Below are 24403 nucleotides of genomic sequence, written 5' to 3'. Positions count from 1 at the left end.
CAGCTGTTGATAGTACTAGAATCTCTCATCCGTAACTGCACATATTCGGCACAAGTCTCGTGCGAAATACCCTCGTGTAATCACACTACTGGTAACATCCTCCCCCAGCCCCACGTAGAGTGGGTTGGGTCTCCTAGTGATACCCCTGCCCAGCAAAACTGTAATTGGCACAAGGGAAATTTGCATATGTAGGCTGGACAGGGGTTTGTGAATGCAGGAGACTAAAAAAACACCTCACTCCCTGGATGAGTTGCAAGACCCCCGACCTTAACACAGATTTGCTTGTCCATATTTAGTACAGGTAGTTTGATCATGTCAACTTCTTCAAATAATGTAACATCTTGCCGAGAAGGCATCATGACATGCAATGAGTTTCCACTTTTTCAAACAGTAATTCGCCAATTTTTCGCAGCACATACTAACTTCTGTCTGAAATTTTATGTCCATGTAAGAACCTACATACGCTTTATCGTCTTCAACCTGTAAATGTTTTATTCTTCTTTTTACTGTCGTCGTGGGCACTCGCAATTACTGCCCCCAATTGTCAAGATGCGTACATTTACCAACCCAGTCGATCAGGTGCGTAAGAACTCACAACACGCGATGACGGTCTCTCGCTTATAGGTTTCGTCTCTGGTCCCAAAATCGTAATTTTGTATGATCTTAAATGAAAGGATTGAGGTTTAATTACTTTGCAACATGATGCTCCTGAAGTTAAACAATATCCATACGGATGAGCCACAGCTTCCTAAGTAGGAACCTGCAATTTGGAAGTTAAACTTACAGTAAAAAAAGCTGGCTTTTTTTTCAGAACAACTAATGTAAATGGGCTACCACGAAAGAAACCAAAACATGTTTTTCGAAAAAAAAAGAGAACGAGGGTATTTGAGGACGTTCATGCTGACTAGAAATTGGTTATTAACTGAAAATTTATTTGCACCATACAAGGAACGAATTTATAACAAAAGGAGTTTGAGATAATCGAAATGTACAAATACTTCCAAGCACCTAAATTAAATTAAAAAAAAAGACTCAGTTTGATTTAAGTTGTTATAACCAGTGAGTTTATGGACTATTCTGCCAAAGTTTATGGACTTTTTTGATAACACAGTGATTGCATGGCAAGTGTTGTATGGCGTTGCGACCATTTTGAAACCAACAAAGGGCTTCTCTATGTCGACCCAGCAGTAAGTTCTACAAGTATCTGTGATTCAGTCATAGGATAATAATGTAAATACAGGTAAGACGTTCCAGCAAAGGAAATAATATTCTCCGAGGAATCACAACAGTCTATTACTTCAACTACATGAATTACACCACTTAATTACCAAGGTAAACCACTACACAGTTTAAAGAAGTAAAAGAATTTTGAAAAAAAATTTTGAAGAATTTCGTCACATTGAGCCCTGGTGCTTGTATACCACATTGCTAATCTTCAGTTATCTCATATTTATTATAATATGCGTCACATGATAACTGCTCAACACACATCAAAAATTACTACAAAATATAACACATACCGAAACCGCAACTCTTCAAGACTATTTAACAAATCATTCTATAAAGTCAGTGTAGTTTAAGCTACAGGCTGATTTTAAATCAGTTTTAATTAAGCAAACTCTTTATTTATGTTTCTGGACTTAGGCAAACAGACATGTTTGAATACAGTATAATCATAGATAACAGTTAACACTTTTTAGCTCACAATATTTCAGCTTCATCATGATCTTTGGTCGAGAAAAACTGTACTCATTAGCTGGACTAACTAAAGCATTCGTATGTGTTACTCAATGCATATGCATATTTATAACATTAATAGAAAAATGTATAACTTGCTCAAATTCTAAAAACTTATCTCCAACCACATGCAGAGGTTTAGGGTCCATCACATGGAATCTTGTTGGGCTTGGCAAGGTTTGGGTTAATGTTATTAACCGCACAAAAAGCCTAGGTTGAGAATGGAAAAAAGGAAACAAGTTTATTCTGAGAGCTACAACCTTCCAAAAATTCCATGTCTTTCAACCAGGAATCTCAATCACCTACATGCAAACTGCCTTTACGTGTATGCGCAATGCAGACATGGTTAAACACACAACCATCAATGTCAGGAAATAGTGAAAATCAGCAATGTATAAAAATGCTAAACAGGCTACAATTTCTATAACTCAAACAGTGGCGTAATTCTAGTCATTTGAGCAGTTACTGCACAGTCATTACTACTGAAGTATGTATTTTGAGCTCAATGATGCCAGGTGATAATGCCTAGTTGAATTCTTTCTGTTTTTTTAACCAAACCTTATTTGTTAGCATAGAAAGCCACAATATTTTAGTAATATCTTTTAAATATAAAACTAAAGGCCTACAGCAGACCTGACCAAACATTACTCCATGACTTCATTTACCCTACCAACAAATTTCAATTTAAAGTTGGAACATATATGTACATTTTCCCATCCCTTATGCCTATGCAAATTACAGTAAGTATATTGGTTTAAATACACTGTGTAAAGTAACACAGTTTCTTGAAAGAAACCACCTAAGCACTAGCTGTCAATAAAACCTCTAAACAAACAAATCTACTTGTCACCGATTGAAAATTGGTGTATCCCTAGACAACATAATTTGATCCATCTATAGGCTCATGAATTAATGAAGGGTTATTTTCATTTGTGTTAAAATTAAAACACAAAAACATGACCAAGGATATCAGTAATATTCATTATGGAAAGTCAGCCTTGCTGAACTTGATTTAAATTAAAAGTTGGTTAATGAAGTACAGAAAACCTCTTCAGCAAGCGATGGAACATCAAAGGTGCAATACAGGTCATTTTCAAACAAACACAAGTCTTTCCCTGGTGCCTCTTGGAAATGATCTTACAGACAACTGCATTCCATTAGCCGGCACCAGACCTTGTCCTATCTGTCTCATACAAGACCAAAAGGTTCCAGACCTGCTTCTGGATTCTGAAGGTAAAGCTTGCAGGGTGCCAGGGGTCAACACAATTCCCACATAATAATTGAAAGAAAAAAGAAATTTCACCCATGTCACAATGCCTTAAACTCATAACAGTTACAAAACATCTACTTTAATGTACCCATAAAAAAAATTTTGATTCCATCTCAATCAAGATAAGAAAAACACCAAATTATTTGACGTTTACCAACATTTTATTACTATGCATGCACCATACTTGACTTGTTGCGAACGCTTATCGGCCAAATCTATTTCTCTCTTCTCTCACAACAAATACAAACTGTCTAGTGTCTACAGGTTTTTGTCATTTTGTTCTTGGGATTTGATTAGCAAACATGTATCAGTGTGTATGTAAATGTAAAGTTCTGCATTTTTCTTCTTGGAACCTGATCATTCTTTCACAAATCATATTTCTATACAGGATAAATGCACCTGAACACATTTCTTGACAGTTTTTCCCAGTCATTTTCATCCAAAACTAAATAATATTTACATGTCCATCCAACATGTCCAACCAATGTCTATTCCCAGATCTTTAGCAAGAAATGCATATAACTGGCAATTCAAATGCAAAAGAGCATGATATGAACAAGTCTTATTTATGCAAATTAGCAAATTTACATTTTATTCATATTCAATTCATCAAGCTGCAAAAAGGAATCAAGAAACATTTCTCAATTACACTTACACGTACTTTCAATGAAAGTGTACATTATATGCTATGCGTTAATATGGCTGAATGCATGTACGGTACATGTAACAGGCATGTACTTGTACATGTATTATGTTCATAACACAGCCACCTTGCACATTGTCAGCAGTACAAGGTATTTACATCATATACACGTACATGTAACTTCACATCAACCAGTACGTACTATCAATTTTCACACATGAATGCTTTATTCATGAGCTTTACTCCACAAGTCTTTTATTTGTCCCCATTAATTTGCACAATAAGGTCATAAATAATTGCATGCATATCAAAGTATGGCACAACAAATATCTAAGTGAACACAAAACAGAAATTGGCGCTTTCCAAGTAAACAACGTCATTTTGAATGGATATAACATTTTATGCAAACAAAGTCCCCATTCCATCCACACAAGTCATACAGTACATGTATGTTAAGAACTCACATTCAGACCACTGATTTATTGCTAACTCCTCATTTTGCAAGGGAAAAAACACTTTTGTGTTTAATCACCTTCACGTGGAATAAATTCCATATCAGTCAAACCATTTTGTCAAGATTGCAAAAAATCCAAAAATAAGAGAAAAAAGATGCACACAATTACATGTACATGTATATAATGTACTGATATCATGGAAAGTATTACACAAAAAGGTTCACCACGAAGTTCAATCCCTAAGACTAAATGTAGTACCTTGTTACAGCTCCCCTCTAGGTGTAATACCGATATTATATGTAATCGTGCCCAAGCTATGATAAATTTCCTCTGAAATTTAAGTTCACACCTCTGTAGACTTTCATCGCATGGGGCAGCTCACATTGCGTAGAGCAGCTCACTTAGTAAGTCGGCGACTGGAATTGTGAATCTGGCACCTCCGTCTTCTCTCCAAAAGGTGGTTGTTGGTAGGAGTCTCCACCACTGATCTGTGAGGCTGGTGGGGGCACACTAGGATCAGGCTCATAGTTCTGGGAGAAAGCAGCCTGGGAGCCCTGTCTGTACCTCATAAAGGCAAGAACTGTAAGACCAGCCTGGAGTATGAAGATAAAATACAGCACATTTATGCCTAATTATCGCAACAAACAAACAACTTCCTGAAAGTTTGTTCAGTGTTATTCCAAATACTACATGTAAATTTTCTTGCTTGATAACAAGCTTCACCTATTCGTATTCAGTTCTGATTTTAGTCATCATCTTTGGTGACTGGAGTTTGAACCTGACAGAATCATATGCACCAACAGAATTAGGTCTGTTGGTCCCTTCTCAATCGTCAAGCTTCTTTTCCTCCTTTAATTCATTTGGGTTTTCAAGAACACCTAAAACTGGCCCCTTTACAGTAATTCATGAGAAAGACTTGGTTTGGTTGAGCATGCAGATATGTACATAATTATTTGCAACAAGTTTTTGATTTGCAGTCTTGAACAACTACCAAAGAATAAAATTTGCAGTGAGTTACACCTAGCAACAGTAGTTTCACTTTCATCTGCCGATGCATACTGTATCATTCAAAGATTGCTCACTTACAAAATGTATTGTTTAACTAGAAAAAAAATGAGTTGTAGAATTTGTAAATGTAAAAGTACTTCACCCCACATAGATACAGGTGTGCCATACAACTTGATACAAGTACATGTACATGTACTTAACATGTCTGTGAACATGTACATGTATACATGTACATGTGGGTACTTTAACAGTGTTGAAAGTGCTCGTTAAAAAAGCACATGGGAGATAATACATTGTACTAGTGAAAAAAGCACATGAGAGATAATACATTGTTTCTTTCTAGAATAGTCTGTCAGGACACCCACAGATTCACCTCTCCAGGATACACAATGAGCCTGCAGTACGGGATTTACTTTATTATATTTTTTTTCTAAGTTACCCTTCCATATCCTACGGTGTATACTTCGTAACTTAGGAGGACAAGGCTGGATTAAAATAATTTTCAATACTTCACAACTCTAAAATAAAAGTGCCGATTTACACCAATTAAAAATGAGTGCCCAGATTTCTTACATGCTGACTAGAGGTACAAATACATGTACACATTTGACCAAAGGCCAAGGGTCAGTCGTGTAATTAGATATCTTTAAGGATGACCCAACATCTGATATGCCCAAAGGAACTGCAAATAGCATGCCACAAAGCTAACACAAGCATTACACAGTGATTCATAATCACACCTAATTGACTGTTGGTCCAGGGTTCAAGTCTTGTTTGTTTAAAACACTTTCTGGTACATGTACAGTACTGTACACTGTGCATTTGTTATGCAGTGTTTACACATTTCAAATTTCCACAGAACATTTCATGCTCTCAGTAGTTATGTATATTTGTATTTAGCATAGCCGTTTTCTGTCTGCCACCAAATCCTTTACAAATGGCAAAATGAATTCAACTGCATTTTTTAAAAGAAATTACATGTGGCATGTTAGAAATTCCACTGACTTTCTGAAAAATCATTACTGTTGTGCTGTAGTACATGTAACATGGTACAGCTTGGTGATAAAAAAGAAAGTGTTGAATATTTTTATTCAACACTGAGGTAGTTTTCTACTCCTGGTTGTTGCAAGAGAGTATTTGGAGGTTTGTACCTGATTCAGTATTCCTAAGTGTATGTAGCAGCATGGCAAACATGTAGTTTAACAAAGTTTTTTACAACACACAGGATACTTTAAAATAATTATGGAAAATTGCTAAAGCGCAAGTTCTATGCTTTACTGCAATACTCAGAGTTGAGAGAAATGCAGTGAATAACGACTTAATGGACTGAAGAGGTGCATACGTGCAAAAATCATGTCTTGAGGTGTGTTTGGATTGACGGAAACTTCAAAAACAGTGCACTTTTATCCACAAGAAATGTCAAGAGTTGGGCATGTATGTAGTTTGGAAGGGTGCTTTCAAAAGTTTGAACAAAATGGTCATTACTTACAAGGGCAACAGAAATGAATGCACTCTGGCATGCCACATCGGTCATAAGTAATGGCTGCATTATACTCGCAAATGCCATTACAAATCAGAAAGAAGACAGTGTCCAAGGTTTACATGTACATCCTTACCCAAGGAATAATGGAGAAAAAGCTGAAAGCAGCGGCTGCTCGAGCCTGGCCAATTCCATATGGGATAGAAGCACGTCTCAGAGCATCAGTTAGGTAACAGAAGCAAACAAACCACATGAACGTCCACAGGCCTGAAAACAAACCAACCAGATGAGAAGTGTGAAATTCAAACCCTGATTTTGGTGAATTTCGGACCTTTGCAAGATTGACAGAAGGTACATGTACTCCATTACCCGTGTACATGTACCTGTAGTATGTTACATGTACGTGTAAGAACTTCCTGTTGGGCTAATACAAGTCATTCACAAATCAGGGGTGTGAGTGGCCAGTTAAAAGCTGAAAACAGCTAGCAAAAGCTGAAAGGTTAAAACTTCCAGTACTTTTGTACAGACCAGGTGTACGAAAAAGCTGAAATTCAGGGTCAACATTTAGACCAAAAAAGCTCAAGTTTCACACCCCTGACCGATGCACGCTCACACACAATGGCACATCAAGGTCCTGGGTCGAGGGATTTTTCCCCTCCAAAATGACCATATCCCATTTTTTTTTCATCCGTAAAAGTACCCTACTCCCTTCAAAGTGCAAGGGATCAAACCCAAGCTATTTTATAACCAAATTGGGGATTTTCATCCCGTTTTCCTTCTTTTGGAGAGGGTTCCCAATTTCTTTTTTCCCCCACTTGTTTGTATTTCAATTTTTTCTAGGGAGGGCCAAAAGGTACCCTGCCCCCCCCCCTTAGCAATTCCTACACATATGTAAATGCACATGGAATCGGAACAGCACTGCCTGAATACCTCAGCAGAGCAGAGGCATTTTCAAGTACTGGATAATTAGGGGCTGTGACAGACCTAAACATTTTATGTTCTTTGACTTGAATGATGACTTGAAAGTAAAGTTATAAATAAATTCATAGTCCCATTTCTCACCTGAAAATGCTAAATCAGCTATGACTGCATATTTGCGCATCTGCACGTTGCTTAAGTTGTCAAACATCACATCAACCACAAGAAACCCAATACAAGCAAGGAAGGCAAAGACTCCAACGGCGATCCCAAAATTGCAGGCATTTCCATCTGCATTGTAGAAACAAATATGGTATGGGTTCCCTGGTAGAGAAATCCATCCCTTATTTGCGATGCATCCGAACACAATGATAGAAAACAGCTGCAAAAGAAGCACAAAAAAGGGAAAACAGAAGTACATGTATAATGATTTAAATTATATAGGCTATTGGCCTCAAAGTTTTCCATTTTTTAGGCAATGTTTTGGTCAATCCTTGTCTATTTTATGTGGTAACTGTGATCATTTCTCCATAGAAATGACAGACCCGGCTGAGTTGGAATCAACTTGACTTCGAACCAAGTTGAATTGGCACAAAATTGACCTGGCACCAAGTACTAGGGCTGAGTAGACTCGGACCGAGCTAGTTTTGGACCAAGTTGACTCGGATTTCCCACCATAGTTCTAAGAAAGGTAGGAAAAGCACATTTATCTCAACAACTGGATAACTGACAAATTACAATGTCTAACATTAATCCTGGACCCACAGTCATGTACACAAGTGTACTTGCCATGCATAGGCAGCATTTTCCCCAAACAACGTCCATACATATGTACTGGGTACAATGTTGCAACACCCAGCCATGACGTAACCCTCTCCGCACATAAACAAGCCTATGGATGATCTGCTGTAGGCCAACATATTCCTGCTTGGTCTTTGAAGTAGACCTGTATACAAATAAGGTGTTAGTCACTTCATCTCATGTCACTTTGCCCCTTCCTCACATCGCCCGCCACTTTGCCCCATTTCCACTTCATTCCAGCTTTGCTTAATTGTGTTTGGAGTTTATTGAATGACAAAGCTGGCATAAACAGGGTGCCTTTTTCATAGGTGGCATGGACACCACGATGACAATGGATATGACAAAATTGAGATAACGAAAGAAACATTTTTCCAAAGTTTCTCCTGCAGTCATCCATGGATCCCCTGTAATGTCTTCTCTTCTACGTGTAAGTTCTATTTCCTTTTGTCTGAGACATTTCTGGGGTTCTAAAAGCCAGCATTTTTGTGAATCTGTTTCCATGCAAACAGACATGATGTACATAGACGGAAAAAAGAATGTCTCTCCTTTATATTATCATTTTACAATTCTATTCACTTGTAGTGTCTAGAAAGTTCGTAGGTTGAACGACAGAGAAATTAGACAAACACATTCATCAGGTGGTAAGAGATCATCTGACCGGCATCCATTGTCCAACACCCAAGATTTTCTGACACTAGGAACACAATATACACAGTGCTTATGACTATCTATCAGAATAAGAGTTACCTTAAAGTTTAACCATATTATCAGATAGTGAAACTACAATGTACATGTAAGCATGGTAAACCCGGACAATTACATCTCTTTTAACCCTAACCCCCCCCCCAAGGGTTGCTGGCCCTATTCTTCCCCATTCACACAAAGTTAAACACCCATATGGGACTTTGTGCACAGAGGCTGTTGGACTTTGTTTTTCTGAGGTATGCCGAACCCAATGCAAAAGCCGGCTGTTATGGGCCCACCAGACCTATCCCCACAGAATTGAACACTATACTACTGTTTAATTCTGTGTGGTTGGGGAAGGTTAGGGTTGAGCATTCTTCACTCCTTGTGGTGAGGAGCATCACTGACTTCACTGCATTGATAAATTAAACTAAATTTGTTGCCTGCCCACATGATTCCATATTGGCCTCCAAGACTTGATGACTACTACTACAGACGGTCAGAATAATTATGTTTATTGTAACAGTTCCCTTGGCAAAGTGCCTGAATTGGAACCTTTACTTTAGTGTGGCTGAGCAGATAAACCATGGGCCATGGCTGTGGGCATTGCAGCCTAGCAGCAACACGCCCAAGTGAAAATGGAGTAAAGCGTGGATAGGGCAAGTGGCAAATGGGGCAACGTGGTAACCGTTCAGCTATGTCAGCCTTTGCAAAGTGGTCAGGCAATAGGCTAGGGGCGAATATGTGACTGTAGACACGGTAAATGCGAGGCCTAGGCCTACAAATGTTAGGCATATGTGCCCAGGCTACACTATAGTAAATCACAGTCTTGGGCATAGGCCTACCGGTACATTGATTAATCAATCAAACTAAGCACAGGCCCAAATAACATACCCATGCTACTGCACGCAAAATAACTTGAGGTTTCCTAAGGACACCAGCGGCATCAAATCCTGAACTCGACGCTTTACCAGCTCCGTAAGCTCCCCCTTCCATTTTGTTATTTCGACCCAGCGAGTTGAAGTAGAAAAACCTCCTAGATTTTTTCTTATGGTTCAAAACTTGGTTATACGTTGTGACTTGTACTTGTAGTACATTTGTGTAGCATTAAAATACTCGAAATCGGAAGATCTTCGAAATGGCTTTACAAACAGAAAGCGCTGGCAGGTAGGCGGAGTTCTACACATGTGCAAAGAGCGCCACCACACAGTACAACTAAAAATAGAAACTACGTATGTAGATACACGGAGGCCGATGTAAGACACTACAATAACGAATTACAGTATGAAAAAGAGGGTCAGGGCCGCGTTTAAGGCTGGAATCAAACATTTTTGCAATGCATTTTCAAGGTAAAACCTGCTATTTGCCAACTGTTTCATCCTTATTTCAACCTGATAAATTACTTTAGAATGATCCACATGTATTTAAACCTCTGGTCTTAACCAACTTTGTACTTAACTTATTTGTTATTATATCCTACTTTCACCAAATTTATACGTTGCTGCATGTTTTAAATACAGGATTACTTGATTTTACTTATATAGGATGGGGTAAAACCCAAGAAAATATGAAATGAGTATGTATTTTGCACTCAATTATTTCAGTATACATCCTAAAGAATGGACGGCGTGTGCTTGATGTTAATGACTTGAAGATCTCTTTTGTCACAATGTCAACGCAATAAAAATGTAGTTCAATTACACCACGTACTGTAACGTCAATGACACTGGGCGTCCAAGGCTTGCGGGAATTTCTTCTTTGTAAGTGCAGTCAACAAAAAGACAAAAATAACAAGGCAATGACTAAACTTTACAGATTTGCTCTGCTAATGCCACTTAGCTGTAGATTTTATTATTAGGACGCCATGCAACATGGTTATACAAAGTACTACCATACTGAAACTCAAATCAAGCTGAAGGAGTAAAATTAACGAAGCCGAAAGAAAACCTACCTCATCCGACAAAACGATCTCAACGGTGACAATATTGAGAATTTTCAGGGCTTTAAATAGATAACAAGGCTTGAGTTCTCTCCTTAATGGCCACAATAATATAAATCTGACAATTTCGAAAGAGGGTGTCCTTTCTCTCACCCTTTCACTAAATAAGGTACAAACTAACTAAAATCGGAATGATTAAAAGCCTTGAAAAATAGGGATTTCAAAAAACCCTGAAATCTGAAAAAAAATCCTCCGAAATCCACGCCAGAAAAAACTTTCGAAATAATGTCGACAGGGCAAATCCGGAAAAAATATTGTAATATCCTATCTACGCTCTTCTCAGAAAAAACTGACTCTTTTCAAAATTCGACATGAAGCAAAAATTTATCCAGCGGAGGCGGGGAGGGGGCAACTTTCCCCCTGACGGATTTTGTACCCCACGTTTTCCCCATTTGTAGTACATGTAGTTATCAAATACTAGTACCAAAACTCTGAGAAAAAAACACAAAGAAATAAAAGCAAGAATGTCGGAGCCGTGACTATGGCTTTTGATATTTTCTCCCAAATATCATGTTGTTTTCAGAGCACTGATTTGATATTATATTCTCGTCGATATCATGTTGAATAAGCCCGATTACGCATTCTCTTTTGAATTTGCCCCCACCTCCGATACGCCGCTGAAATAAAGCCTGGTAGTGCTGTTTTGCAAACTGTGTCGGTCGGGTAAGAAAATAGACATTTCATTTAAAGTCTAAGCGTTTAAACGTTTATCATATCAAGGTTCCGTGATAATACTTTCCACTGTACGTCTAAATTACTTCTTTAAGGACTGCAGATTGTTTTTCAGAATTATGCATAACTTGGATACTGTGACTCACAATTTCCCCCGCCCCCAATTTGTTTCCACTGAAATTATAACATAGACTTGCTTCGTGCAACTTTTTGTTATTCCTATTTTACATTAGTTATTGTAAAGGAAACAAGCAGTGAAATTTAGCGCGACTCATTTTCATACAAGTTAAACATTGTTACCAAAATTGCAAAAATTTAAATACTCCTTGCTATTGAAAGTGACGAGAAGGTGTAGTTTTTCCGTTTCTTAAAACATCCTTTCGTCAATTCTTTTTAGAGGTCGCTATTCTGCTCTTCTCACACAAGTTACTCCTTGTCAAAAGAGCATAAGAAAAATGCAGAGACTGTCCTTCAAATTAACTCCCAACAATTTTTAAAATTCTGTTGTCAAGACAGGCTGCTTAACACGATTAAAAAGTAAAACTAACTCCAAGAAAATGAAGAAAAGTATGATATACTGCATTGTACTCAGAGCTACGGAGACATTATCTGCATTGGATGACGTCAAGCTTTGAATCATTAAAACTGGTGAAATTGCCTTTTATGGTACAAAATAGGGGCACACAATATGTAATATTTAAGTGTGGTCTTACATAGCCTAATTCTTGAATGTCTCAAAACAAACAATAAACTCGATAAAACAAAACAGACTAGTTTTCTCCGACCATATTATTTTTGACATGCAATATGAAGAAACAGAAAAATCGAAACATCCTAATTTTTTCCGCACAGCGCTTTGTGCCCAATATTTAAAGCATGTTCGTTGCTTTAGTTCCTTTTCAAAAACTGCAAAAACGTCTACGTAGTTAGTCTTACACTGACATCCAGGTCATGTTGCGAGGGCAGCAAACAGCTCAGAACGTAAACAGATCTGTCACATCCATAGGCTTAGGTTACTATAAGACGAATCCATACGCATTTTGGACTACAGCATTTTCTTTTCCAAATTTTTCTGCCATAACGTCAGAGGTACATGTATATTCAGTAATAACAATTATTACAGTGTACAATCAGCGTCCAGTGACCACGTGACCACATTTCTACATGGTCGTTAAGACTCGAGACTATGTGAAACATGGAGGAATAACACATTTCCTCCATTATGTGGAACAAACAGTCATGCCGTCACGTTTTTAATGCAGTTTATGCAGTGTCTCCTCCCCCGGTGGAGACACTGCATGAACTGCCGCTGCAGTTTATTTTCTTGTGGTGCCCCGCTGAAATAAAGGTAAGCACCCCCGGGTTCCCCCGGAAATTTAGCCCTATAAATTTCTGCAATACCTGTGTAAGGCCGTGTCCGAAACGGGCTTCCAGGGCTACGGCTAGGTCTATTGTTTACGCGTCTCTGCAAATTTCCAATGGAGCGATGGAAGACCTAGACCTAGCTGTAGACAACAGATTCGGATGCAGCCTTAATGCCTGTCACCTGATTGATGGATCATATATCTTTGAATTATTCGTTTTATTATTCAATGGGAGTCAATTGAATGGAACTTCATTTCATTTCATCGGTTTAGTTCCCGGCCCGTTTCATATATTTCATTCCCAGTTGGGAGAGGAAATAATGTAGGGACAGGAACCTAACATTGCACGGTACTACCAGTGGGTGGCGCTTCGGACACAAACCTGTTTCGCAAAATGGCCTAAGTTCATACCCAAGGACGGTGTGTCCTCCAAGCAGAAGAGGAGTTATGCAAGTATTATAGAAAACAAAATATGAATGCTTCAAATTCGTGCAATGGTAAGAATCATTTCATAAGGTGAAAGATTAAAGTTTGCATTCCACGCGGCAAATTTAATCTTCACTTTTCAACATTTCATTTCAGATGCTTGCATAACTCTAGAAATTGAACTACGAAGGCTTTAAAGCATTTCCAGGACCATTATTATGACTATTCATGAAGCGCATACATCTATCAACAGTACTACATAAAAATGCTATGCAATAAAAATATGGATCCCCCTTAAAGATTAAATGAAATGTAGCGAACAAACACGTGGTATGTATTGCCTCACAAGCCACATGGTTCCAACCTCGCGTCTAGCTGATGTTGACCTTCATTTCTGTTTTTTTCTTTGATAACATGGCTTCACCAGTCTCACCCATGCCAAGGTACATTCCTGTAGTGGGGAAATAAATTCACAAATGCAGTTTGCTGTTAAAACCCCCATACCTCTTTGGGCGAAAGAGACAAAGATCTCATATTGTTTTCATTATTACCAGAACACGAAATCTACAAAACAACGCGGACTACATAGATTTTAAGGGAGTCTGAATGTATGTGACCATCCTTCTTTTCCATTCACCCTTCACGTTGACGTCGATAGTGCAACCGGATTTCAAAACAGTTCGCTTCTAAAGTTAATATGATGTATCACACATAATTTGAACGCTTGAGGAGACATACACGGCGAGGTATTAGAAAGACGTCTTCATTAGATTCCCGTATCATCAACTCCCTATTCCCACTATCCCTCTGGCTACTCCATGAAAACTTCTAACTTGTTCGCAAATGTTTTTGTTCCTAGCTGCTAAATAATTAAAAAGCGACGGTAGTTATCAGTTTTGTTAGCTTCTTAATATTTGCATCCATCTTCTGTACAAATATCAACTATACTTCAAAATAAAGCCCACATGCAGTAAAGGGCTAGAAGACTTTCTGTGGTTAACTTTGGTAATACCTTCTGCCATTACGCTTTCCAAAGAAAATGCACTCTTGTAAGTTTTGTTGTACCACAGGCGAGGGTCCTTTGGGATGCCTTTGCCACCAGTCATATACGATGGAAAATTCTTCGTAAAAAGGAGTAAAAAAAAACAAACGCTGAAATTAGCCTGAAAATTTTAACCCAATTTAGATTAAAATCACCCTGAAAAGTCAAGATGCATTGGCCGCAAATGAATCGATAGGACGAATTAGAATGTTTAGATATACAATCATGATTGCATAGCAAACGAAATAAACTTTAGCAAAGTGTAAATTCGAAATCAAGTTCTACATTATTTTAGGCCAAATGAAGTTTTGGGGGATGAAATTGAAGTATTTTTCCATCAAATCGATCAAAAAACAATCAGATTATAACATTATTTGTAACACCCCTAGACTTGACTCTAGTCGGGATCATCTTAATTCGGTTATGCTTTGGTTACTTATCGAGACCGCGCGCCGTTACTTGCTTCACGCCCTCTTGTGTCCTCTTATTACTTTAGTTTCAGTTTAGAAATCCCGACCTGACTCATCTGCCTTTTGTACACAGGCTCATCTACCAAAAGTGGCAGCAGCCAATGGTCGAGTTCGGGCGGCCTGTTCTTGACACGGGTTTCTTGTTGTCGCGCTCGTACGGCGGGAACGCCACTCAAGAACACTGTTCTCGGAACAGGATCACACACCTCCTCCTCGTCAGGGTTTTACAGGAACACACGGAAAAACTCGTGAGATTTTGATTTTTTAACAGCTGCAAAAAGTAGAGAGATGGCTTCCAAAGCCATAGACAATGTGAAGTTTTGCAAAATTAACATTAATTATTTTCCGTAGCACAGAAATGAATGTTCCTGTTTATATAGAAAAGAATTCAGCCCATCCATACATTGACTCTCGAATAACGTAGCCTACATGGACGCCGCCAGTTGCATGTTGCTTGTCACTAACTACCAGCGATAACCGGTTGTTTGTTCCCGGCGTTCGAGCGGCCGACCCACGAACAACAAATCGAGCTGTTCGTGAACATACAGGAACAAGCCGCCCGAACTCAGCCAATGACAGTGCCGGGCTTGTTTTTACGTCGTCATACATTATAATGAACGAGTTTACAAGTCTGACTACTTTTGATTGGTAGAAATTCCGTATACATATTGCAAGATCATGTCGTTCATATGAATAACTATCGCTGACGGGTCCGATTGGCTTATCTGTCAAGTTGGACTTACTGACTGGTGACGTATGACAATATACAATAAAAGACTATCAAATGAGGGCGCCTTATAAGGGTTATGCAAGTTGCCGGGCCGAGCGCGACGATCCTGTAGTACATGTACATGTACAGTGCATACAGGCTGAAGATGGGTGACTGGGGAAGAGCACCTTAAGTCCGACTTGATTAAAGTCTATAACACCCCAAAGTCTGTTTCTGTATGCATTTTCAATATAAACGTACAAAAGTCCTGAGCTCATAACTCTAATTTATTACTTTCCTCAAAGCCAGATAATGTTTTGGACTTTGGTAAGGAGGTGAGTACTCACAGAATTATAGACTAGTGTCATTCATGTAGTGTCATTCACAAACTCTTTTGGCAATTGATTTTCTGCCATAACGTAAAAATTTTGTCAAAGCACTGTAAGCTGTGCAAAGATTAAAACGACAGGGTTTGGGTGGTAACATTATCACCAGTGCTTTTAGAGTGTCTTCGGTCGTCCCTGCAGGAGTGCTATGTTCCAGCGGCGGGGTTGTGAGGGACTGTAGACTGTACGCCACAGCGTTGCCTTTCCCGGGGTTGCCACCGCTGTACTTGTACAGAAAGAGCGCACCTATTAACAGAGACAATTGGAACTGTGGTTATGTTCATTTGGCATTCATGAATCCACATCATTATGGCTCTGCACGCCATGTTCGAAATATGGTGCCTTGTGGAGGCCCAGGAGAATGGGTTGAATAAGTTCCACACGGAATTTTTAAGGGTGTATAGGTTTCCACAAGGATTTCACGAAAATAATATTTGGAAATCGCTCAAAAAGAAGAAATGTTTAAAGTGTAAGAATCGGTTGCAAATTGAAGTGTTTCATTTAAGGGACATTTGGTCGAAATATCAGTCAGGAGAGTGATTCGTGTTTAAATGGGAGCATTTCGAAAACATGTTGTTGTTGTTTTGTTTTAATGGCGCTTTCAGCAACTCAGGCTATTTGCGCCAATAACTGTACGTTTATTCATACACTTAATTAATCAGCATCACATTACGGAGTTAGGAAGAAGCTCCAGTTTTAGAGGCAGGAGGAAACCAGAGTACCCACAGAAAACCTGCGAGAGCGAGTATGGACTGGAAACCAAATGCACGTAAAGCCTGGGCCAAGCCGGGACTTAAACCCCGGGCCTCATTAGTGCAAAGCGAGGAAAGAACCGCTACACTAACCCGCTCCCTCCCCCCCCCTTCGAAAACATCGTTTCACACGCGGTATTAGTACTGGAAGGCAAACCCATGCCACAAGGACACAAATTTAGAAATGGGCGAGCTGATCGGAGCTCAGATCAGCTAATTGGCGTGGACAGCTGACAATGGCCATGCCATAGACGTCGCGTTGTAAATATTCCACAAAACAAACCAAAACGAGACAAAATCAAACCAAACAAGGATGATTATTTGATTGAATAAAAGGGACACTGCCTCGACAGTTAGTTCACAAGAAGATGGGTCTAATTAAATGTTCATTCAATGCATATTCAAAAGTAGGCATGCAATAGTTTGCAGTACGTGAACAAGATTTCAGGGTATATAATACAAGATGCTGTACATCTGTGGGACTTCACTCTTTTCTTTAAAAAGAATAGGCCAATTCTTTTGACAACAATAAGAAAAAGAAAGAAAACCTCTGCAGTTGACAGTGCTTTAAAAATAATGCAAAGTACTAGCAAAAATCAAATGTATGTTACTTGTAACAAGGAGACAAGATTCGCCAATCAGGGATTTTGAATTTGGGTTTGAGTGATCATTTTCCCATCTATTGTTCTCGCAAGGTGTCAAAAAAGCCAACTTGTGGTGGCCATAATATTACCACTATCAGCTCTCTTAGTGACTATAGCATAGAGGACTTTCTGTTGCGACTGTCCCATGCTGCAGTGATAATGATCAAGCCTGGGACAATTTCAAAAACACTGTTTTGCAAATTCTCGACACTGTTGCTCCGAAAAAAGAGATCAGATTGAAGACCAGAACTGAACCTTGGTTTAATCATGAGATATCAGAAAATATTAGGCTTACAGATAAACTTCTTGGTAAATTAGCCAAAGATAAAAATATTACTGATCTTTATAAAACTTACTGCCAAATTAGAAATAAGCTAATTAAGCCAAAGCTAATTATCTCAGTCACAAGATTGAAGAAAATGGAAACAATTCTGAAGGACCTAGGCACCAGTTTAAATTGCTTGGGTGCAGTAAAAAATGTAAGGATGAAACTAAAATTGCACTTCAAATTGATAGCGAGTTGTATGAATTTTTTTCTTTACTACAGTTGCTTCTGATATGGTGAACAAACTGCCTCGCGCCCAAAATAATTTTGGGATTGGGTCTAGGGCTTTCATGAATTTTTATGAGAGCAGAGGTGTAGTCTCAAATTCCTTTGAGCTCTCTACTGTTTCGAGAGATTTTGTTTGCCGAGAATTACTCAAGTTAAATCCCCCAAAAGTACTGGTCCAGATAATATTCCAGTGAAATTCTTTAAAGATGGTGCTGTCATCCTAAAAGATCCTGTTTCGTTTATAATTAACCTGTCTATTGCCAGGAATATTTTTCCAAATGAACGGAAGCTTGCCAGAGTTAGGGCCGTATTTAAGACAAATAGTAGATCGGATGTTGGCAATTACAGACCTATTAGCATTCTAAGTACAGTATCCAAATTGTTAGAAAAAGCTGTTTATGCTCAATTGGAAAAATACTTGACTGATAATAAACTTGTTTACAACTTTCAGTCGGGGTTTAGAAGTTCATATTCTACAGATACTTGTTTAATTTATCTCACTGACAACATTCGTTGTCAGATTGCCAAAGGAAATTTTACTGGTGTGGTTTTGCTGGATTTCAAAAGGCTTTTGATACAGTAGATCATTTTATTTTATGTAGGAAATTACAAGCCATGGGTGTTCATTTTGATTCAGTTGATTGGTTTCAATCTTATCTCTCAAGTAGACAACAGATTGTTCGAATTAATCAAGTTGATTCTCAACCAATGAAAATAACATGTGGTGTTCCCCAGGGTAGTCTTTTAGGACCTTTACCTTTTCTCTGTTATGTAAACGACATTTTCCAAAAATCTATTTTAACCACCAGTGTATTTTTAAAAAATATTTTTAGTATTGTATAAATGTTTTCCTTTTTTGTGAGGACCCCAATAGAAATAAGCTGTTTATTACAGCTTTCTTGGGCTATCCTTGGCTTCTGTCTTTTACTATTCTTAGTTTTTTGTGTTTTCTACTATGACTGTTATTATAAATTGTCTTTTTGTCAGAATAAATAAATACATAAAAATAAAATAAATAGACAACTTGATATTGAATTCCCGTCACATGCCGATCAAATCTTGTCTGTCAAGCTTTGTGTTCGAATTTCTTCTAGGCCATCAGTAAAGGCCTATCTCGAGGCGTTTCTGATGAAAGTTGGGCCTACGCCGAGCGCAGTTTATTATTTCTAATTCGCAAAGTCGTCGGCTTTTTTTTGTTGAGTATTGTAAAGGAAGGCAATTCATTCTCACTTGAGGGCTCTAGCTTGCGGTCCTGTCACAAACGTTAATAAGTCATATTCGATTATTTTAACCCCCCCCTGGCAGTGTGTATCACAGATATGTTAAAGGTATATCCGTAATTACTTTTCCTTTTGGTTTTGTCAGTCACGTATCCAGGGTTTGGGTGAAGGGGAACGAAACGGAACCTTCGTCAGACCTGTAGTGGTGTGAAAAACAGGGCTGGGATAATACCAGACGTGAAGTACAGACGTTACAGTTTCTTTTCTCCTTTTTTGAGATGGTTGTAAGACGCAAGCTACGTACGCCTTCCACTTCCCTAACCAGCAACTCTTTGAATGTTTTTGTTTTTATTTTTGTTTATTTTTCCGATGTCGCTTTGGGTTTATTCATACGGGGGGGGGATTACTTAAAACTTACTGTTAGGGCTGTAATTCGCAAACGCTATCTTGTCATCTTTCACACATAGATACAGTGGGTGCTCCCCTTCAGTGTATACGTTTACTGGATCGACGGGTGGTCCCAGCCAAGAGAATGTTGGTTGAATGACAAAAAATGGCATGTTTGTAGTGTCAGTTTCAAGTGTTTGAATCACCTCAACTGTTGGATCACCAACTGAAAATAAAACGAGAAACATAACAATGAACATCGCGGACCACACAACACTCTGCTAAATCACAAAATATAGGCCCCATTAATTATACATTTTCACAAGTAGCCCTATTCAAAGAGTCTCCTTTTTTAAGATGGAGTATGCATATACATGTATAAAGGTAGGAGAGTCGTATGTAAAAAAAGTATTTAGATCGGAATTATAAGTATAAATTTCCCCTAGAAAAAATTCTTTACAATACATTGTAATGATGCGACGCTATCAATGTCGCAATTTCGTACACATACCTTGGAAAACTGTCTTGAAGATAACCCAAATAAATCTAGGAGGTTCTCCAGCAATCTTTGAGTTGCGCTGAACAGCCTGTAGTATGATGGAATATATATTCTCAGGAAGATTACACTCATATAGTAAATTATAAAGTTCACACGAAATTTAGAAATAAGGATTCGCTTTTCCTGCTTTTGATTTATTATTTTAAAAATAATAATAAAATATGGTAGGCTATAGAATCTTGCAAAGGCCTTCAGTGAGATGAAATAATAATGATAAATAAAACAATAATAATAAATTATAAATAAACAAAATAAATAATAATAAATAAAAACTTAAGGAAATACTTGGATCATTAATTACACACTTTTTGTCTTATATATTAAGCAGTTTGCGGTTCCCGAGATGAATCCCCAGTTACTTAAAGTTTCACTGAAACACCAATCCAGGAGGAACTTTGCTTACCAGCAGCAGTTGTGGCACTTGATACCCATGATTCGTGCGGAGAAGATCAAGAACGTACTCAATTCCTCTGCCTTCGATGTTTGTACCGTTTATCCCGAATAGTATGTCGCCGTTCCTGCCAAATGAATGGAAGACAAAGGAAGCAACGTGCATTCTGGAATTATTTTTCGGCCACATATCTCATGGAATTATTTCAAGGGGGAGCAAGTCTTGGGGGGGCTTCGGAATTTTTATGTAAACTTTCATGGCCGTTCTAAGGGTTGAGACTACATTATTGGGTATTTTACACGATGGAAGGGCAATAAAATTGGATCAAGCATTCGCATTTTAATATGGAGCTACGAATTGTATTTGACCAATGTGATCTGAGTAGGTAATATGACCAGGAAATTAATCCCTTCTAGACGGCTCTCGACCAATCAGAAGGCCAGATTTCGCCCCCACATGACCCTCATTAGCATGAAATGAGGAACGGGAATATTCCATTTTACATGGGAGTGTTGAGTTAGGATGGAGGGGATAAGATCAAGGAATGTATCATTTTACCACCTTATTTTGACTGTTAATGAGGATCATGTATAGGGCGAAATCCGTCCTTTTGATAGGTCGAGAGCCATCAGAGAAGGGATATATATGTGTATCGAATTTATTAGTGACCACTTATCTCGAATTTGCTAGCACAAAACACATCGTCTTGCACAGACAAGTACACACATCCTTACACAGCTATACTTGTGGGGTATTTCCTTTGTTCTTGTGTACAAAACTCCCACACAACACGCAAAAAATTTCAAATCACTCCAATTTAAACCAAATTCACTTTTCTGGGTTGATATTTCGACCGTATATCCCTTTATATAAAACACTTCAATTTGCGACTGATTTTTACCCACCAAAAATTTCCCCGTTTTGAGTTATTTCCAAATATCAGTTTCGTGAAATGCTTGTGGAGTACCACTTTTGGTACCAATTTTGGTACCCCACAAGTTGAAAAACTGGCCTTGTGGGGTACTTCCCATTGTTCCGGTACCCCACAAGGCCCCATGTATAAGCACACCCCTTCTTACCGGACACCCACAGCGAAGGCCAGGCCGTTTTCTATAATGTTTTGAAAGACGTAACAGCCATCTATATCATTCAAGTCCGCATTGAAGTCCACCGGATCCCTACCAAAACCCACAGGGGGAAGATATACGTGGTCTCCACATTCCTAGATGCCATTTCATTTGATTGAAATAGAACCAACACATTAACATTTACATGTAAATGGCAGTAGACTAAGTTTAATGTGAATATATCCCGATGGCAACTATCACGCCGTTGCAATCTGGCTGTTGTCATATTTCAGGATATTTGTTTTTGCACAGAAGCAGTGGAAGCTCTGCACCAACGTATAAACCACGTTATATTTCCAACTTGCCATCAATGCCTTCCTCGACTTGTAGGCTGCCTTCATGAGATACCACGCGCTGCAAGACGTGCAGTACAATCAGATTGTTCCAGCGATAATAATTAGAAAAAAAATTATGTGCGTACTCTGAACAGTATAACTGTATCCAAAACAGTGAAAAACCGAGTGAGACTTTCAATTACCCCCTCCAAATGAAGCACCCCCCTCCAAAAAGTTGCATAGTTAAGTATATCCACAGTTTTGTCGTCATACACAAAGCCTAAAACATGCATTTTTTACTCACTTGGGTATCAACCTGATGAGATTCTTGAGCCAATCTGGGGTTTCGTTCAGCCATTTGAGGTGATTTGGTGACCACACTATCTGGTTTGCTCCTTAACTGATAGGATGAAAAAATACAATTTCAGACTGTTACGGATGGATTTACTCAAAATAACAAAGACTGTGAAGACTGTACAACAGCGGCGTAACTATGGAGATTAAGTAAATAATTGTCGGCATGTTGTCCGTTTCTAAATTATCGGATTAATGTCTTTAAAAAAGAACCAGTGCATCTTTAACCGACCAAAATATTGCAGAAACATACGACATTATGTTGGTGGCGCTATAGGTTTTGTCTTGCATGCCATCTTTGTGTATTCAAAAGTTTGGTATGGTTGGTTGAGAGAACTCACCAAGATGAACCAAGAACTTCCAGACGGCTTGCGAGACCGAGAAATATAGAATTTCCGTAGAAATATTTACAAGGCTAAATAATTTATTAGGTTCAGTGTATACATGGCGTCGCAGGGGGTAAGGGGCACTCCTTGGGGGAAAAAGAAAAAACAGCGTGAGAAACTGAAAAACGGGAGTGATGATGCAAAATAAACTACCAATTTGTGTGAATGTACATGTACCTTGGAATCGACCCCCTTCCACCATTAATTTGCTGCTATTAAGGGCCCAGTCTCTTCAGCACCCCCCCCCCGAAAGTCTGGCGACACCTGTGGTTATGAGGCATCCGTCCTATGAGCCATTTTGTCACTTTGGACGCAAAACGTGCACAATACAGTTTATTATCGTCACACTATGAAAAAAAATCGCATCCCCATCCCACGGCCTTATCTCCATCCCACTCATTTTTAGACACAATGATATACATGTGTAAATAGCTTTAAGTCTTACGACGTTTCGAAAATTTACCTTCGATGTTAAAAACTCGGAAGAAATGGCCCTCCTCGAATCGAACGTTTGCTGGAAAAAGTAGTTGGATCATTCACATTGTGAATTGTAAGTTGCACTATAGCTGGTGTTATGTTTCTGCTCAACATGTTATTACTTTTAGGAAGCATTCGGATTAAATCTGATTGGGGCATAAATACAATGAAGCGTGTTTGTGCACAGTTATGGGGGATTTTCTTTGCGCTTCACGTAACTGTCTCGGTGTATTGTTAGGTGGTGTGGAGAGTCATCACTAGTAAATGGCTGTGCAAAACAGCAGAGGTCTGGAATTCCGTGACAGAGAATGAAAGTCTTGCATTATTATATGAGCATTGACGACAGTTCTGCATAGAGGATTTTGAGGGAAATTTCTAACAAGGCGGAAAAATGAATCTCCTTAAGTAAACAAATTTTACCACAGCAAAATATCCAAAGAGTTGGGTACATTCGGCGTAGAAATAACTGGAAAACTGACGTTTCTGCTTGTGGTGACATCATACTTTCCCAAAGTTTCCCAAAGTATAGTGCCTTGATAGTAGACTACATTATTTTTGCCGTTATTTTACAAGATGGGCCAATTTGGGAGTTAGTTATTTGTTACAGCTGTCATTCCATTGACTCGTTACACGCTTTACGTCTGCTTTGAGAAAAATAAAAACACAATGCTTGAATGATCAAACCCAAGATCATTGTCTTGCATAAAACCCATGGACTAGAGTGAGCAAACCATGCGATGTCAATCTGCAGAACAAAAATATGGACAGCTGCTCCCCCCTTAAAAAAGTTTTAGGTTACACACGGTCCCGATGGTGCCCTTTTTTCAATACATTGTGTACATGTAATGGAACAGGAAGTGTTCCACAGGACACACTTTTCCAAGTTGCACCATAGAATAGAGAATACTATAATTGCAGTACCTCTCCCCTTGCAAAAATGTTATCTGGCAAATTAGACAGTGCCTCTGAAAAACAAATTTGTTCACGCACTCTAAAACTGTTCCAAATGTTTACAGTCAACTTTCAACTTGACAGAACAACTTACCTGCACTGTGACCACCAGACTCACTTTACACTTCATAGGCCTACGCGAAACTTATAGGCCGAGTAATACTGGATTGTGCCAGAGCCGATACCGGTGTGCGATCAGGCGTCACAGTTCTAGTTCTAGGAAATAAGGTGCTCAATGTCTGCCATCTCCTATCCCATAACAG

At 38.7% G+C, this 24403-nt stretch overlaps 3 protein-coding genes across 4 annotated transcripts in view; 1 reads left to right on the top strand and 2 right to left on the bottom strand.

Annotated features, from left to right (window-relative positions):
* LOC110985589 (leukocyte receptor cluster member 8-like) overlaps nucleotides 1-24403 on the top strand; it is a 115088-nt gene that overhangs the window by 18238 nt on the left and 72447 nt on the right. Inside the window, exon 2 of the mRNA XM_087138582.1 lies at nucleotides 8046-8202. The gene's annotated coding sequence lies outside the window, so the exon portion shown is untranslated. The remainder of the gene's footprint in view (nucleotides 1-8045; nucleotides 8203-24403) is intronic.
* Nucleotides 912-10198, bottom strand: LOC110985598 (synaptogyrin-3-like). The gene is made up of 4 exons (XM_022246730.2): nucleotides 9891-10198; nucleotides 7656-7893; nucleotides 6730-6860; nucleotides 912-4698 (listed from the first exon to the last, which is right to left on the bottom strand). Exons 1-4 carry the CDS (start codon nucleotides 9990-9992, stop codon nucleotides 4507-4509), a joined length of 663 nt encoding a protein of 220 aa, XP_022102422.1. The 5' UTR covers nucleotides 9993-10198; the 3' UTR covers nucleotides 912-4506.
* Nucleotides 10813-24357, bottom strand: LOC110985595 (uncharacterized). Of its 2 annotated transcripts, XM_022246727.2 has the most exons (11): nucleotides 24235-24321; nucleotides 23176-23226; nucleotides 22668-22798; nucleotides 22277-22372; nucleotides 21650-21792; nucleotides 20583-20697; nucleotides 20132-20207; nucleotides 19652-19846; nucleotides 16171-16310; nucleotides 14470-14578; nucleotides 10813-13908 (listed from the first exon to the last, which is right to left on the bottom strand). In XM_022246727.2, the coding sequence occupies exons 4-11, from the start codon at nucleotides 22328-22330 to the stop codon at nucleotides 13829-13831; spliced, it is 912 nt and encodes a 303-aa protein (XP_022102419.1). In that variant the 5' UTR covers nucleotides 22331-22372; nucleotides 22668-22798; nucleotides 23176-23226; nucleotides 24235-24321; the 3' UTR covers nucleotides 10813-13828. The 2 variants fall into 2 exon arrangements, with proteins under 2 accessions (XP_022102419.1, XP_022102418.2); XM_022246726.2 differs by lacking the exon at nucleotides 22668-22798 and having other exon boundaries at nucleotides 24235-24357.

Source organism: Acanthaster planci, linkage group LG07, assembly GCF_054643075.1.
Source record: "Acanthaster planci isolate LZ-2023a linkage group LG07, COTS_SCS, whole genome shotgun sequence".
NCBI classification, from domain to species: Eukaryota; Metazoa; Echinodermata; class Asteroidea; order Valvatida; family Acanthasteridae; genus Acanthaster; species Acanthaster planci.
The sequence above is the reverse complement of the archived record's forward strand: the minus strand, read 5'-3'. Positions and strand labels throughout refer to the sequence as shown.

What these genes read in the sequence shown, in the direction of transcription:
- LOC110985595 (XM_022246726.2), bottom strand. Translation starts at nt 24,270, where the DNA reads ATGAAGTGTAAAGTGAGTCTGGTGGTCACAGTGCAG. An exon ending in CCGAGTTTTTAACATCGAAG is followed by an intron (nt 22,373 to 23,175) that starts GTAAATTTTCGA and finishes TCATCCTATCAG; the next exon opens with TTAAGGAGCAAACCAGATAG. An exon ending in TGCGAATTACAGCCCTAACA is followed by an intron (nt 16,311 to 19,651) that starts GTAAGTTTTAAG and finishes CTCTGTTAATAG; the next exon opens with GTGCGCTCTTTCTGTACAAG.
- LOC110985598 (XM_022246730.2), bottom strand. Translation starts at nt 9,992, where the DNA reads ATGGAAGGGGGAGCTTACGGAGCTGGTAAAGCGTCGAGTTCAGGATTT. An exon ending in AGCTGATTTAGCATTTTCAG is followed by an intron (nt 6,861 to 7,655) that starts GTGAGAAATGGG and finishes GTTTGTTTTCAG; the next exon opens with GCCTGTGGACGTTCATGTGG. An exon ending in TTTTCTCCATTATTCCTTGG is followed by an intron (nt 4,699 to 6,729) that starts GTAAGGATGTAC and finishes TTCATACTCCAG; the next exon opens with GCTGGTCTTACAGTTCTTGC.